The sequence below is a fragment of the Dipodomys spectabilis genome, unplaced genomic scaffold (genome assembly GCF_019054845.1).
Source record: "Dipodomys spectabilis isolate Male_0828 unplaced genomic scaffold, ASM1905484v1 ptg000179l, whole genome shotgun sequence".
Taxonomy (NCBI): Eukaryota; Metazoa; Chordata; class Mammalia; order Rodentia; family Heteromyidae; genus Dipodomys; species Dipodomys spectabilis.
The window spans coordinates 7,334,434-7,350,000 of NW_024870856.1; the positions used below are offsets into that span (position 1 = coordinate 7,334,434).

The window sequence follows — 15,567 nt, forward strand, 5'->3', positions numbered from 1 at the left end:
TTCTATCTCTTGACCTTTTTCAATACTATTTTCTCAAACATGAAATATTCTTGAGTTTTACTTGTCATTTGTTTTCGGTAAATATTGAATTGCTATATTATATATTATTCTTGATTTTTCTCCTCAATTTCATGTTTGTAATATTTACTTACGTTACACAGATTGTTATCTGACTGTGACATAACAGACCATGAAAATTCCCATTGTCTTCAGAGATACTTGTAGTATTTCCAGTGTTTTGCTGGTATGGACGATATAAGAAATACTCTTTTGCACATTTCCTGGGCAGATGTGGAATTGTCCTAATATGGAGGCTGCATTCTCACAATTCTTAATAAATACGATGCTGTTCTTACTGCCTCCTTTCTAGGGAAGCACTCATTTGGTTGTTAGAGATTTATTTGCTGTTCAATCTTTCTTATACTTCTCAAGTCTTCTTTTCTGCTCCTATTTGTTTTCAAATTCATTTTTGCTTTTTATTACAGAGAATGGAAACTGAGGCAGAGTGATAGTTGTAGAGCTAGGCTTTGTATTCAAACAATCTCCATCTCTTCAAGGTTGCTGCTGCTCTTCTGCCATGAGCAGGAGGATCCTGGGGCTTCAGTTGCACAACTACTGGGATGATTCTTGACCTTTTCCCAGCAAAATCAGGCAATACTGTTTAACCTCTTCATTGTTCAAGGGCTGCTTCTAAAACTGTAGCAACATCATTTCTAATTCTGAATTTGTATTTTAGAATTCTTCAATTTTACATTTTAATTAACTCAGACACCATTAAGTCTAATATGAAATGCAGAAGTAAAAACACTTGATTACCCTTTTGCCATGATGACCTTTCTTGTAAAGTCCTCAGTGAACTTCCACATCTCATGCCAATGAGCTGGGGTCTGTAACACCACCTTTCCCAGCACCCGTACCTGGATTGCATGTGTTATGTGCCGCTGATTAGTGGTTTAATGGCAGCTGATTCAAGGCTGTTATTGACTTGCTTTTCTACTGTCCCAATATGAGGTGCTCTGTGAGCTGTCTGGTAGTTTTCCAAACATACTCTTGTATATCTTGCTGAAGTACTACTTAGTGACCAAAATAAAATGGGATTGATTCCTTCACTTCATCTGCCAGAAAGTAAACTCCTGAAAAATTTATCTACCACCTATTTTACCCTCCACCTTGCTTTTCTCCCCATGTATTATCTATTCAAACATCCTTATTGCTTATATGTGTAATACTAACTTTATAGGCCCTGTGCAGGGCCAGAGAGCAAAGCGACATCTCTGTCCTCTAGTTGTTTCTGGTCTAGCAGGTGAATACACCCACAAATGGCAAGTTCGATGCCGCAGATATCCATGGATGGTTATAACTTAATTGTGCGGTTCCTGTCATTCCGTCTCCATACCTTAATACATTGAGATGACTGAGCACAAACACCCCAGGAAATACTTTGTTGTCACTGAGCAATCAGGACATTTTGCTGTTCCCACAGCGGCTGTCCAGCCTCATTTATTTGCTGAGAAGGAACTGAATTCTTAGACTCATTCAGTGCACTCTGCAAGGAGGTGAGCTCCTGCGGTGTAGAGGCCACAGGAAGGGTTTTGTGCATGTACACATGTGTGTGCATGTGAAGGCCTGGCACAGGGTGCCTGGGAGGGCTGGGAAAGGTGCGGGTTGAGCTGGCTGGCCACCAAGCAGGGCTTTGTGTTGGGGTCAGGGATTTCCATGTTTGGAAGATTGCCAAGGGAGCTGTTGGAAGGTTTATAAGCAGCTTAAACTACTTCATCAGATTCATTCTTTAGAAAGTTTACTGTGGTTGCAGAACAGAAAATGAACTTTTGGAGACCAAGGGGAAAAGCACGGAGATCCAATAAGAGAGCCTCCAGCAGGTCCAGGTGAGAAAGGAAGAGGGCTGAAGTCGTGGCTGCAGTGGAGATTGTAGAAGGGGACTGTGTGACATTTACTTTGACTGCATAATGAAAGAGGTGTTCCCATCACTGTCCAGGAGTCTTAGGGAATAAAACCTTCGCTGCGGCTGTGATGGAGGAGGCTCTGGCAGGGAGCAGAGAGAAGGGAGGGAGTGTGTCAGTGGTTCAGTTGGTTACTGTGGAAGCAATTCTTTGTGGTACGCAGAGGTGAAGAAGTGGGTAGAAGTTCAAGGAGCGGGCGTAGTTTGGGGCTAATGCATACGTTGATACTGTGAGCATCAGGGATCTGAATGATCAGCCCTGGCTGGGGTGGAGGCAGGAAGGAAAGGAGCACAGTGCAAAGGTCATCGTTGCAGTTCTGGACCTGTCTCAGGCTTTTGCTTGATTAAGTCAAGGGCAGAAGGATTTGGGATGGGCAGACTTTTACTTTGTATCTGTCTCCATGGGAAGCAACGTATTTCATACAGAAGTGAGAGACATTATATTAGGACAGCAAGATGACACAGATTTTCAAGGGTGAGAAATTTTCCTGTTTAAAATGGTAGGATTTTTCCATTTAGCTGCGACTTCTGTTTGTCTTGTCTTCCTATGTACAAGACAGAAGAATGCTGTATGCTTGAAATTTATTTCCAGAAACTAGAGTTATAAATACAGGGCATAACCCATTTTGTAGTTTCTTATGTATTTCATTAAGCTTTCATTACTAGAATCTTATTTTTATGAAGTCTCCCAAATTGTAATTTTTAGGATGAATTTTTCATTCCTGCTTTCGTTATGGTTCTGAGACCCAAATTTGTTTTTAAAGAGCGTAACAGATTTGGAGGTACTCAAACTTGTACATTGCAATTATGTCTGAACCACTGTGTCTGAAAGTCAGACAGGCACAGTGGTTTTCCTGGTTAGAAATCAGAAAACACCAAGTTTCAGGTCATTTCAACAAATGATCTGTGTTTGCTTTTTTTTCTATGAATATTCTCTGTCATTTGATGGGTAGATTTACTTGGTAGTATTGCAAAATTTTATATTCCCAACCGACAATAATGCATTTTGTGGATGTGTTTCCACTGTGAGCGGCATGGAATCCTTTCTGCCCATGTCATTTCACGTAGCTCTGGTGAATGAGGTGCTCGAATGACTTCTGCAGACCCCTCGCACTCCTCCATGTGGTCATCTCTCCTGTCTGCTTTCACAGTTCCAGGCCCTGGAGACCTTTTCTTTTCAGTCTGTCTGCCTGTAATAATCCCTTCATCCCTTTGACCATTAATTGGAAAATTATGACATTTAGAAAGGACAATTCTCAAAACCATGGGAATTCATGTATTTGGACCAGATGTTAAGAGAATTTTAATAGAGGGATAAAACATCTGTGACAATTTACAGCAGTCATAGTTGAAAGTCATGTGAATAGCATTTTAATGGAAGCCTAGGCACTGTGAGGAAGGTAAAGACTTACATGTGGATTTGCGTTCCTTTTGCCATTTGTTCACCTCTCAGATATTGTTTGATTCTGTTTGATCTGTCCCCTCAAGCCCAGAGATTGAGATTTCACAGACTTGTTTTAGAATGGAGCAGGTAGACAGATAATCGTGGTTCAGGGTGACAAAGGGCATAATAGAAATGAATGTTGATGCCCATTGGAGATGGGAGAGAAGTGGAAAGGTACTCAAAGGCAATGTTTAAAGATGGAATTTAGAGACAGCAAATCCCACCAAAAAGCTGATTACAGAGTTGAGACTTGGAGGAATTTGGCCAGGATGGAAAAGAGATCATGCATGCAGTAGCTGAGGAAGAATTGCCAGGACACAGGGACCAGGTGAGGGGCGACTCCGGGAGATGAAAGAGTGGGAAATAGGTCAAATCCCTGAGTCAGTGGTGTAGTTAGCTCTGAGAGGTAGTAGGGGACATTTTCTGAGGAAGGGCCATCAGGTCTCCCATAGAAAAGGTGCCTTAGCTTCTTAATTTGAATAGGTCTAGTTTTTAGGTGTAGGTTAGGTATAGAACCCAAGAGCAGGCTGCACGTTTTAGAATTTGTAGTGAATTCATGAAGCCACATGAGTTAGAAAGCACAAACATGTGGAATGTGTTTATTGAGAAAAACTTGAAGGTACCAGAGACTGAGGTGCATTTTCATTGAGGGATGGACTGGGAGGTAGAGGCTCTGTATGTGAGATTAATTCATACAGACTGAACTTTTATATAAAGTAGAGAAGGAAGCTTTACTGGAGATAGACAGATACTGGTTAGAGGTCACCAACCCATTGACCTGTGCAGTTGCAGGCTCTTTGAATTGGGCAGTCAGGAGGTGACCAGTGATGTTAACCAGAAAAATGAGCACAGTGGGGATAGGCACTCTTTTCTCCTCAACATGGCAGGCTGATTTGTTTTCTTGGCACAGATGTCTTACCTTGTAACTGAGAAGCACAGTTTCTGTGACTGATTTCACAACAGGGGAGTCATTCACAACTCAGTTATTTTATTGTGTCCACATACGTTAAATCCTTTAGAAATTGCTTACCCTGCTACGTTGCCATGATTGCGCTATTATTTAATATTTCATCTTCCTTTTCTTAGAAAAGGCTCTTGTTCCTTTAGCGAACACATAGACGTAGATTGAATGAACTTTCACTTCATTTTAAAACCTGCTGACAGATAAAATTAATATTGCCTTTGTGTAAATAATAATTTTATCTAATGGGCTTCATTTATTTTTATCGTTCCTCCAGGCAATCTGGAGCTAAACAAGGAGAAGACGGCAAAAGTGTAATAACAGTTCCTTTTGAAGAGAGATATAAAATAAGGTCACTGGAGCTGAACCATTATTGAAATGTATAAAATAGTTTAATGTTTGCTTTTTTTCATTTCCTACCAGGAGGTCATTTTATATAACCATAAAATTCTATCTCAGCTAAGTTCCGATATGAGGAAAATATATGGCTACCAAAGATGACTACTATTCAGTTATCTGAAGTTGGCAGCTGGCCATGTTTCTCTACTTGAGCGAACAGTTGTCTTTAACACATGCCCAAAACCATTACACTAATTCACGTAGGATAAACTTCTTTTAACCAAAATTTGGCAGTTAAGGTATGTGGATTAAAATAGTTTAAAGATGACTTAATTTTTTTAAGTGTGCAACACATATTGAAGATGCAGTGTTTGGGAAATATCTTTATTCCCCTTATTGGTTCAATATAGTAAAATTATTTTTAGTCTGTTTCCATAAGAATAAAACAGTTACTCCTTTTGAAAAAGGTTAGAAGGGTCTATATTCTTGAACACCATGAATTACCTTAGCATTACTGTTTTATTGATTCTTCATTTAATCCCATTCCTCCTCGTACCTCGTGATACCTCTGCAGGAATGACCGTGGACTCCTTGGAGACTTTCCTTCTTGCCGTGACCACGCCATGGTTTGATTCTATGGATGATTCCTTTCTCTTTCCTTCAATACTTCCTCAAACCTTGTCAAAAACAGAGTTTCTGTCTTTCTTCCATTCAGAATTCCTCCTTCTCAGATTTTTCTCCTACTTCTGTTTCCTATCTATCGAGGTTTATACCAATGATATTCACTGAAAAGAAGCGTATATAACCTACAAAAAGATTCTCACCAGTTCTGCAGCTATACCCTGGGACAGGGAAGAGTGAAGCTATTGGCCTCTTCATCCTTCCCTTGCTCTGGACTGCTCTGCTCACAGGTGGCATCTTCAATCCGGCTGGAGAGATTTAAGGCGCCTCAGGGAGACCACTGATTTCCAGGCCTGTGCTTTCACCTCTCCATGTTTACTCTGGAGTCATGGCTATGTCTCTGGACATGACTCAGGCCATCTAATTTTGTGGTCTTAAGTGTGTGGTTTTGCAAGCCTGGACAGAGAGGCCAAGTTGTGCAATACAATGAGGTATGGCCTAGTTTGATGTGGCCTGCCCTTTACTTGTGCTCTTGTATATTCTATTTAATCTGTCTGACCCTTAGCTTTCTTACCTACAAAGTGATAGCTTAGGCCTCTCTTTTTAGTTCCAAATTCTGTGAGTCACTAACTCATTCCTTGTTTCCTATGTATCAAGGGACTCAGTCATCTTACATGGGGTTTTGGTCAATGGAAGAGCTGGCAGTTATAAATGCTATCCAGTATTTTGGCTCTGTTATTTCTGATTTGTTCATGTGTCACTTTCAACATGCCACTGTCCATGTCTTGCCACTAGATGACGTTTTCAACACATTGCTTATAATAAAAACACAACTTAGAGACATAGGGACTGGGCGGGGCATGGCTTAAGAGCTAGAACAAGGCCCTGTGTCCAGTCATTAGTACTGATAAAAATAAATCAACCAATAGTCGGGTGTCGGTGGCTCATGTCTGTAATCCTAGCTACTCAGGAGGCTGAGATTTGAGGATCATCGTTCAAAGCCAGCCCAGGTAGGAAAGTCTGTGAGACTCTTATCTCCAATAAACTACTCAAAAAACCGGAAGTGGTGCTGTGGCTCAAGTGGTAGAGCACTCGCCTTGAGCTGAAGACAGAGCCCAGGCCCAGAGTTCAAGCCCTACAACCACACACACACACACAAATAAATAAACCAACCAACAAAAAGCCTAGAAACAGAAAGATTATGCTGCGCTGCAGGGCAACCACTAATGAGAAACTGGTGAGGTGTTGGGTGGAGTAGTTGCTGCACTCAATGTTAGAAAGGATCTGCCCTTCTGGGCTGGAGTGGGAGCCTGCTGTGTGCAACGTGGAAGCCAGCATGTACCTAGGGAGTCCTGGCTTGGGCACCAGAGCCCCAGACATTCATGTGAGTGCCCAGGACTTCCTTGAGCATACTAGCTAAGCCTGAGGATCCAATAGGAAGGCTTTGTAGGATGCATAGTGGGAATCCATTGGGGAGAGCTGGGTTTTTGGTGAAGACCACAACTCTGTTTTCAGAAAGCTTGAGAGAAATCCCAAGGGTGAGTCACCTGACAGCCACTGATGGTTACAACAGGCTCCATGCCTGGTGCCAGGGTGGGTGTGGAGGGTATCAGGAGGTCTGATAGTGTGACTCATTGCTGCTTTGTGGCTGTCCCTGGGAGTGAGTACTTAGTGTCTGGGTGATTCTGTCCCTGAGCAGGCATTCTGATTTTCTGGGATAAGGCCAAGAGATAGAACGAGGACATACGAACTTGCATGTTTTCAAAGTGCTGTTCATCTCTTTCTCCAAACTCTGGCTGCTTCTGTTTGTGAGGTGACAAGATGCTTTGTGCGTATAGGAGGTACACACGCCATGGTTTAGCCCTTGGAGGCACATGAAGGCGTTGGTCCTCCTGAAGACCACCTTGATCAGACAGCTTACTCGCCTGACTTCTTTGTCTTCTCACCAGGAAAACTAATGCCATCGGGTGGACGACAGAACAAGGCGGGCTTTGTGTCTCTCTGAACTGTGCCAACAGATCTGGTCATGCCTAATTTTGCACTGTGTCTCAAGGAGCTTAGCCTCTCCTGAAAAGAAATACATTAAGCTTATGATGGATTTTTTAAATTAATAACTGGTTAGGAACTATTCCCTAAAAAAAGCTTCTGGTATAAGCTGTTCTTCTTTTGATTTCTTTTTTAAAAAAACCTGACAGCACTTTTATTTTCCAAAAAGAACGGTTATTTTCTATCCCCAAAGCCTATTCAGTTGCAATGTGGGTGTGAATAGGAAGTGTTATTTATTGCACATACACTTATATACAGACTTGTGCTTATTTAGATCCAACTGTAGAGCCGTCCTCCCACATCAGGAAGCAGAAATCCAGAGCTTCAGGGATATTGAAGGAGATGTCACAAAAGGGTTGATTGTGAGTCCAAATTGACCTTCGGTAACAAATGTTCGTGCCAGAGAAATCACTGATACTAACTTCCTGAATTTATTTTTGATTTCCTAAATGTGGAGAAATGGCACTTGACAAATTTTTAGTGTCATTGCTTCTTTGGAACTGTTCTTAAATGTAGTAAATAGTTATTATTAACATGAATTTCATTTATTTTTGCTGAAATCTTGCTGAATTGACTCATTACAGATTTGGTTGGATGATGTAGATAAATGTATTTTGAATAAGCTTGCAATGTGACGATAGTTTAGGTTTTAAAAAGGGAGAGATATTTTGATACCCATAAATCAGAGGTTCTCCACGAGGGTATTTTGGCATTGCTCAGAAGCATTTTTAGTGGGCAAAAAGCAAATAAATGTTACTGGCATGTAATGGGCAGAGGCCTGAGAGGATGCTAAATGCATCAAAGGGCCCCGAAAGAAACACTTGCCTTTCTGAAATGTCACCAGAGCTGAGATTGAAATCTAACACCCTGATTTAGAAGCACAGTGTCCCCAACATTATCTCAATTTAGTGACAGATGGAATTTACAGAGTTGAGGATGAAGGACCAGTCATTTAGAGCGGAGCCTGTTCAGAGGAGTTGGCCTTGAAGGGTAGATGCCCAGAAAAGCCCAGTTCTCCACATGAAGACTCACTGCCCTTCCTTGTTACCTTCCCACGATGACTGTTTATAGTCCCTTTATTTTAAGGAAAAAGGTAACATGCTACAGGCTGAAAATTATGAGCCTCTGAAAGTTGTCTGGGCTCATGAAAAGCTCCTTCCTCCGCTTAACATGGGAAACCTGTCATTTCAGCTGGGCACCGGTGACTCAGTTCCATTTCAGCCGCCCTTTCATTCACCAGGCCATGCCTCTCTTCTGTAATTGTCCATTTCCAGACCCCAAGGAAAGAGTGGTTCAAGCACTTGGATTATTTTTTTTTCCTTCCTTTTATCTTGGAGGCAAATAAGTAGGCCTGGGATTGGAGTTGGGGAGCTTATGTAAAGAAGGAAGTTTCCAGTTGAAGGTAGGTCTATAAGACGTCTTATTTATTGGATTTACTGGCGCATAATAAGATGTCCCTTATCATTTCTTTCTTAAAAATTTAATTTAATTAGTATACATTAATAGTAGAAGAGACTTTCATTGTGATTTCATATTTGCACGCATTGTACTTTGGCTTAGGCTAGTTCCTTTCACCCAAATTCAACCCTATATGTTGTGCAGTTACATTTCAATATGAGTTTTGGGAGGGACATTCAAACCATTTCCCTCTCATGATAGGGGCCCACCACATATGTCTGTTCCACTGCCCTCTCTCCATTTCTTCCTTGGTAACGTGCAACATGGATTCTGTCTCCATTTTCTCTGAAATTGTTTCCTCCAAGTTGACCACTGACCGACTGTTGTCTGAAGCCTGTGACCTTGGCTTCCTCCCGCTGCGGGTGACCCATCTTTGTTTTAATTGTGCTACTTTTATCGTCCATCTTAATGCGACCTCCCCACTGCTACAGGTCTTGATCCTTCTGCTTCACTTCTTTTTCCCTCATCTTGGTGTAGATAGTTCCTTGATGACTGCCTTTTGGCAAACACCTCTTTAATTTTGTTTTCCCTATGCTTCTTGAGGTGGATATGAACCACATGTATGATTTCAACCATTCACAGCTTTCTAAGTTATCTTTGACATTTGTTTTCTGAGCACCCACCCTGGATTTTCAACAGTTTACTGAAGTTTCCTAAATATCCATTTGGCATTTTAAACCTGGCACGTGCAAGACTCAGTGATCACATTCTTATCAAAACAGAGCATTGTTCATCCTGAGTCTGTTAGTGTCTCTTTACTGTGTGTTTCTAACAGCTAGCAGGTTAGAGCTACATTGTATCACATTTAACATTTTTGTGATCTGGAGTTGGGCACAACAGAATTGGATCATCCTGTGGCTCTGTGATAACTACCGAAAACATCTAGTAGATTATGCTAAACATATGTATTTGCTGTCTTGGCTGGACTGACTGGGAAGCTGGTCACTGTGGGTCTTGGATGCCAGAGCCACTTTAGTGTGGTCTCTCTAGTGTGGCAGACTCAAGTTAGCTGGATCTGATTTGGTGTCCCAAAGAAGGTTTTCTAAGGGACAGAGTGAAAACTCCCGTTCCCGTGGAGGCTGAATTTGGAAACAAGTGCCCATCACTTGTCTTGTATTCAGTTACTGTGCCAAGAAGTTATTGAGCAACCCTGATTTGAGGGAGGGACCTAGCTCTGCCTTTACGTTGGGAAAAATGTGAGAATATCCAACTGCCCTTAACTCTGCACACTTGCTTTACCCATGATGTTTTTTAAATTGTTTTTTATTGTGAAAATACTGTACAGAGGGGTTACAGTTACATGAGCAAGGTAATAAGTACATTTCTTATTCAGCATTGTTGCCTCCTCCTTTGTTTTTTCCCTCCCTTCCCTCCCACTTCCTCAGATACATTACCTCCACCACTTCCTTCCCCTGCCCCCCCCCACACCTAAATTGTAAAGTTCGTTTTTTTGACATGTCTTTTTCATCTCATTGTAGCAATGGGTCCACCTGTATCCCTATTTAAACAATTTGTTTTTTCCCTTCCCTTCCACAAATTATACCAATATCAAATACAGTGAAAGCAGGGGTTATACCGTCGGGGAGGGACATACAAAGAAACAAAGAAATCATCTTATAAATATGTTAGAAACAATCGCAAGAAAGAAAAACCATTTGAGTCCTTATTTGGGGGTTCATTTCACCTAACATCAACTCATCTGACCTTTTCTGCTTGTCCCAGACATATACTAGTTATTGCAAATAAGGGAAACCATGGGACCTATGTTTCTTTGGGCCTGACTTACTTCACTTAATATAATTTTTTCCAAGTTTTTCCATTTCCTAACAAATGGGGCAATGTCATTCTTTCTGATGGAGGCATAGAATTCCATTGTGTATATATACCACATTTTCTTGATCCATTCATCTACCAAGGGGCATCTGGGTTGGTTCCATATCTTAGCTATGGTAAATAATGCTGCAATAAACATAGTTGTGCTGGTAGCTTTAGTGTGGTCTTGTTTGTGATCATTTGGGTAAATGCCCAAAAGTGGGCATGCTGGGTCATAGGGGAGCTCTATGTGGAGTCTTCTGAGGAACCGCCATACTACTTTCCAAAGTCGCTGAACAAGTTTACATTCCCACCAACAATGCAGGAGGGTTCCCTTCTGTCCACATCCCCTCCAGCATCTGTGTTACTAGATTTCTTGATTATAACCATTCTAACTGGTGTGAGGTGGAATCTCAATGTTGTTTTGATTTGCATTTTATGGGCTGTTCGTTCTGTCTGCTATTCACTCTTAGGGGACAAATCTGAAGTGACAGCTTCATCTATTTACTTTCTGAGCAACTGCAGTGGCTTCACCTTCACACCCCCACACTATGCTCTTCCCTGTTTCTTTCCTGTATGCATTGTCACACTAACAATACCTCTTTAATTTTTCTTCTAACGTGAGTACACTATGGTGATTTCTTATCTAAAGTGCTGACTTCTTACTTTAGTGTAGTTCGCCTTCCCATACTTTACCTCTTATCTAAGCTCTTCCTCCCCCCCTTCATACTTCCTGAGCTCTGCCTCAAATAAAGTAAAACCTTCCCAAACCTGTGACCTGCCCTTCTTCTCATGCTTCCCTCCCTTTACCTTCTCCTTCTCTCCCCCTGGAATGGATTGACCTTCCAGAAATCCTCATCTGTTGAAATACGTTTCATCCTTCAGTATTAAACTCAAATATGAACTCCTTCATGGGACTCTCCGTGACCCCTCTAAAGGGCAGGGCTACTCTCCCTCAACTCCCACAGCACTCTGGCTTCTCCGTAAGGTTATCATTATTTTTATAAGCCTACCTTTCTTGAACAGATTTTAATCTTTTAAATTTTTTATGATCTTGACAGTCTCCTAGCTCCAACTTAGTACCTATATTTCACCCAGTAGTATGCCTTGTAGACTCTATTTGCTCAATATGTGATCTGTAGCCAAAAAATTTACAAGTATGTCATCTCTTAAATTTTTATGCAATATATACACCAAATAGTCAAATAGGGCAATTTATACGGGCTGTCTAATCCTAATCAGATTATTGGTGACGTACCATGGTTATCATTTGATTTTTCTGGATGCCTGTAATTTTTGTACATATAGTTCTCTACCTTGTATAGGCTATAGGGTATGGTGCACATCCAAGGAGAAATCTGTCAGTGATCACAGCTATTGAATGGTTTCATTTAGGAGTAACATGGTGACTCAGAGAGCTTAAATTTGAGTTACTCCAGAATTAGAACAGAAAAGACTGTGCATAGATGTGCTGGTACACACCTATGCACACACACATCTGCATATCACCTAGGAATAAATTGTGTTCTTTCTACATACTTACAGACTTTTTTGTTTGTTTGTTTGTTTACAAACCCTGGTCCTGGGGTGTAAACTCATGGCCTGGGGCCTGTCTCTAAAAGGCTGTTGCTCTACCACTTGAGTCACAGCTCTGCTTACAGCATTTTTGGGTACTTGGTGATAAGAGTCACTTGGACTTTCCTGCCACAGCTGGCTTCAAACTACAATTCTCAGATCTCAGCCTCCTGAGTAGGGAGGACTACAGACATGAGCCATTGGTGCTTATTCTTTCCACAGTCCTTTTATCTCTACAAATTATGTGTGACTTCGAAGTTAGTGATGGGAGTTTCCTAAAGCTCTACCCACCATGAAACTGGATTGGTCATTGTTCCTCTGTGTGTTTTAGGTACTTTTCACACATGAGGAGAAGACGAGCTTCTTAAACCAGGAGCACCCAGCATCAAAGACCCCTTGTCCACCATGAGGGGAGCCTGCATCATCACATGGCTATTCTCAAGCCTAGGGCTATGGAGACTCGTACAGCCAGAGGCCCAGGATGCTGCTCATTGCCAGAGAGCTGAGCACCCGGTCATTTCTTACAAAGGTAAGGACCAAGGGGGCTGTCCATGGGAGGCTTGACTCAAAAGACTTAAGTCGGTTAAGTATGGTGCACATCCATCTTAACGCTTTCCTCCATCTCAAAATCTTACCATATATTAAAGTTCCTTTTTTGTCTCTTTACTCCCTGTTACAACTAATTTCTTTACCCATCTACTCAATTGTTCCTGCAGTCATCAAAATTTGTATAGTCATTATATCCACGACTCTGAATACTTTAGGATGAAAATAAATTAGTGTGTGTCTCTACTGCAAGGGCTTTATCTTATCAGACTAATCAGACATTTGTATTTTATGCAGTCAAAAAACACCTTAGTATTTTGTTACTTTTAAAATCATCACAAATTTAAATATATAGAAAAATAGAAAGAATAGGTTAAGGTACACCAACAGCCACACTAATTAATTTAAAACCCATCTGTCCTTTTCATTGAATCCCTACTCATACTTCATTCCACACTCTCTAATAATGTTGAAGCAAATATAGAAAAATCCTTCCTTCCTTCCTTCCTTCCTTCCTTCCTTCCTTCCTTCCTTCCTTCCTTCCTTCCTTCCTTCCTTCCTTCCTTCCATCCTTCTTCCCTCTGTCCCTCTTTCTTTCTTTCTTTCTTTCTTTCTTTCTTTCTTTCTTTCTTTCTTTCTTTCTTTCTCTCTCTCTCTCTCTCTCTTCTTTCTTTCTTTCTTCCCTTTCTTTCTCCCTTGCCTTCCCTTGCCTTCCCTTGCTTTCCCTTGCCTTGCCTTCCCTTCCCTTCCCTTCCCTTCCCTTCCCTTCCCTTCTTCCCTCCCTTTGTAGTTCTACGAAGGACTTGCCATTTATAAAGCAGTTTATGAAGACACTGCATGGTGATTAATGCCACCCCTTTGAGCATTTTCACCTGTCCCTCTCTTATGTACCCTTTTCCTTGCTTTTCTTCATTTTGTAGGCTATGTAGTGGATTCCTGACTACATTCTCCCCCTCTTCTCTTCATTCATCCATCCCTTTCCCCTTGACCCGGCCCCATCTCTTTCAAGTACCTTCTTTCTGGTGTATATTTGGTTGAATTTTGACTTTGTCTTTCTAAGGAATTACACTATTTGAGTTCTCCCTTGAAACTCTTACAATGTTATGCTTTAAATTCAGCTCCTCTCACAATTCAGCTCCTTTACAATTCCAGTATAACAATAAGTAAAGAAAATTCCAAAAGTGAGTATATAAAACCATTAGATATCTAGTGAGTATAGAGAGATTTCTGTTGGTCTTAAGAAGACATACATTCTTTAGTTCACAGGGTGGATAAAATGAGCAACATTTTACTCAGGGAAACTAGTGCATTCTGCCATTGCATCCTGTCTTTATTGTTAAGTTCCTCTGCCCGACATGTCTCTGTGAATCTGCAGTGGTAGCAGGAGACCTACCTGGTTAGAGTCAGGCTTGAAGTGTGTTTCTTGCCAGTGTCATGGTCATGCTTTGTAGTCTCATCATCAAACAGAGAATGTTTGCTTGGGAAGTAAGGGGTTATTCATGATAACTATCTGAATCTACCTATTCATTCATTAGTGCAAAAGTGAGAGTTTAGAATTTTTTACTGTTTATTCCTATAATGCAATGTTTTGGTATAAACTAACTTTCCTTCATCAATCATTTGGATATCTTCTTGAAAATGCAACCCATTTAGATAAGGCATAATAACAGCTTCCGCTACTACCACCTGATTTTTGGGTGGGACTCGTGGGTTGGTTCTTTTACACCCAACTAGTCATCCATTGATCATTCTAATGGACTCAAAGAGGCTGTATTTCTCTTTGTTATTCCACGAATTAGCATTCCATTCAACACAGATTTGAACATATTTGATGTATGTTCATTCATGGTAGCTTTTACCCTCGTAACTGGTAGAATTTTGGCCTTTCAAGTCTTGGGAAGCCTATTAAGAAGGTGGATTCCTGAGTTCATATAGTATCTGTCACTCAGGTAATCTTTGGAAGGTATTTACTATGTGTAGACAAAAACGACTTTTTCCCCTAACATCTTTCCATAGTTGTGGGAATCTTTCATGAGAACTCCAGTGGTGCTCTCTAGCATGTGTTTACAGAGAACACTGCTCAGGAAACATTAAAGAAAAAAAAACTGTATAGTGTGAACTCACTTGAAGCTTCCAACACATCTACAGGACTCCAGGCTCTTTCTTAACATTTTCCAATTTTATGTTTTCTCCCTTGTGCAGAATCCCGAGTCTCCACAGGTCAATGTAATTAATCCTGCAGCACACACTCCATCATTTCCAGCTCCATGAAACCTAGTTTCTTGTGATTATTGAAAGTCCTTGAAGATGAACTTTTGGTCCTCAGGATATGTGATTTTATTGAGGAAATGAAGCCAAATTATGTTTAAAAATCATTAGAAAGGATTTCCTTCTGTGTGGTTGTGTCACCAACCCAAAATTATGTTAATTTTAGTTGTTTCATTAAGCTTTTGATCTTTAGAGGTTCAAAGTGAAAGTAATAACATAAGAATATTCAGAGGGATCTATGTTTGCTCTCAGTTTTTTCTACCCTCTTCCCTGTCTCTCTGCATTTACCCAAATCCTCTATCTGTCTGTCTGTCTGTCTGTCTATCTCACAGTCCATAGTTCCTTCATAATAAAATCCTTGTAGATGTATGCACACACAAATATGTTCATAGCCTCTTGGATAAAATGTAGTAGATAGGCAGTTTAGCACTATGAGCTTACTTCTTGGTGGAATAGTTTTTCATCAGGTTGGGCCAGGTGGTTTTCCATTGTGATGCACTCCAGCCTTCTCATTTCTTTGCCATTGAAGGATTCTTG

General features: G+C 40.9%; 1 protein-coding gene across 1 annotated transcript in view; it reads left to right on the plus strand.

The window, feature by feature from the left end:
• Positions 1-15,567, plus strand: part of Sema5a (semaphorin 5A) — a 313,257-nt gene that overhangs the window by 53,728 nt on the left and 243,962 nt on the right. Inside the window, exon 2 of the mRNA XM_042695214.1 lies at positions 12,548-12,745. Within this exon, the coding sequence (XP_042551148.1) occupies positions 12,622-12,745 (124 nt within the window). The 5' untranslated portion in view covers positions 12,548-12,621. The remainder of the gene's footprint in view (positions 1-12,547; positions 12,746-15,567) is intronic.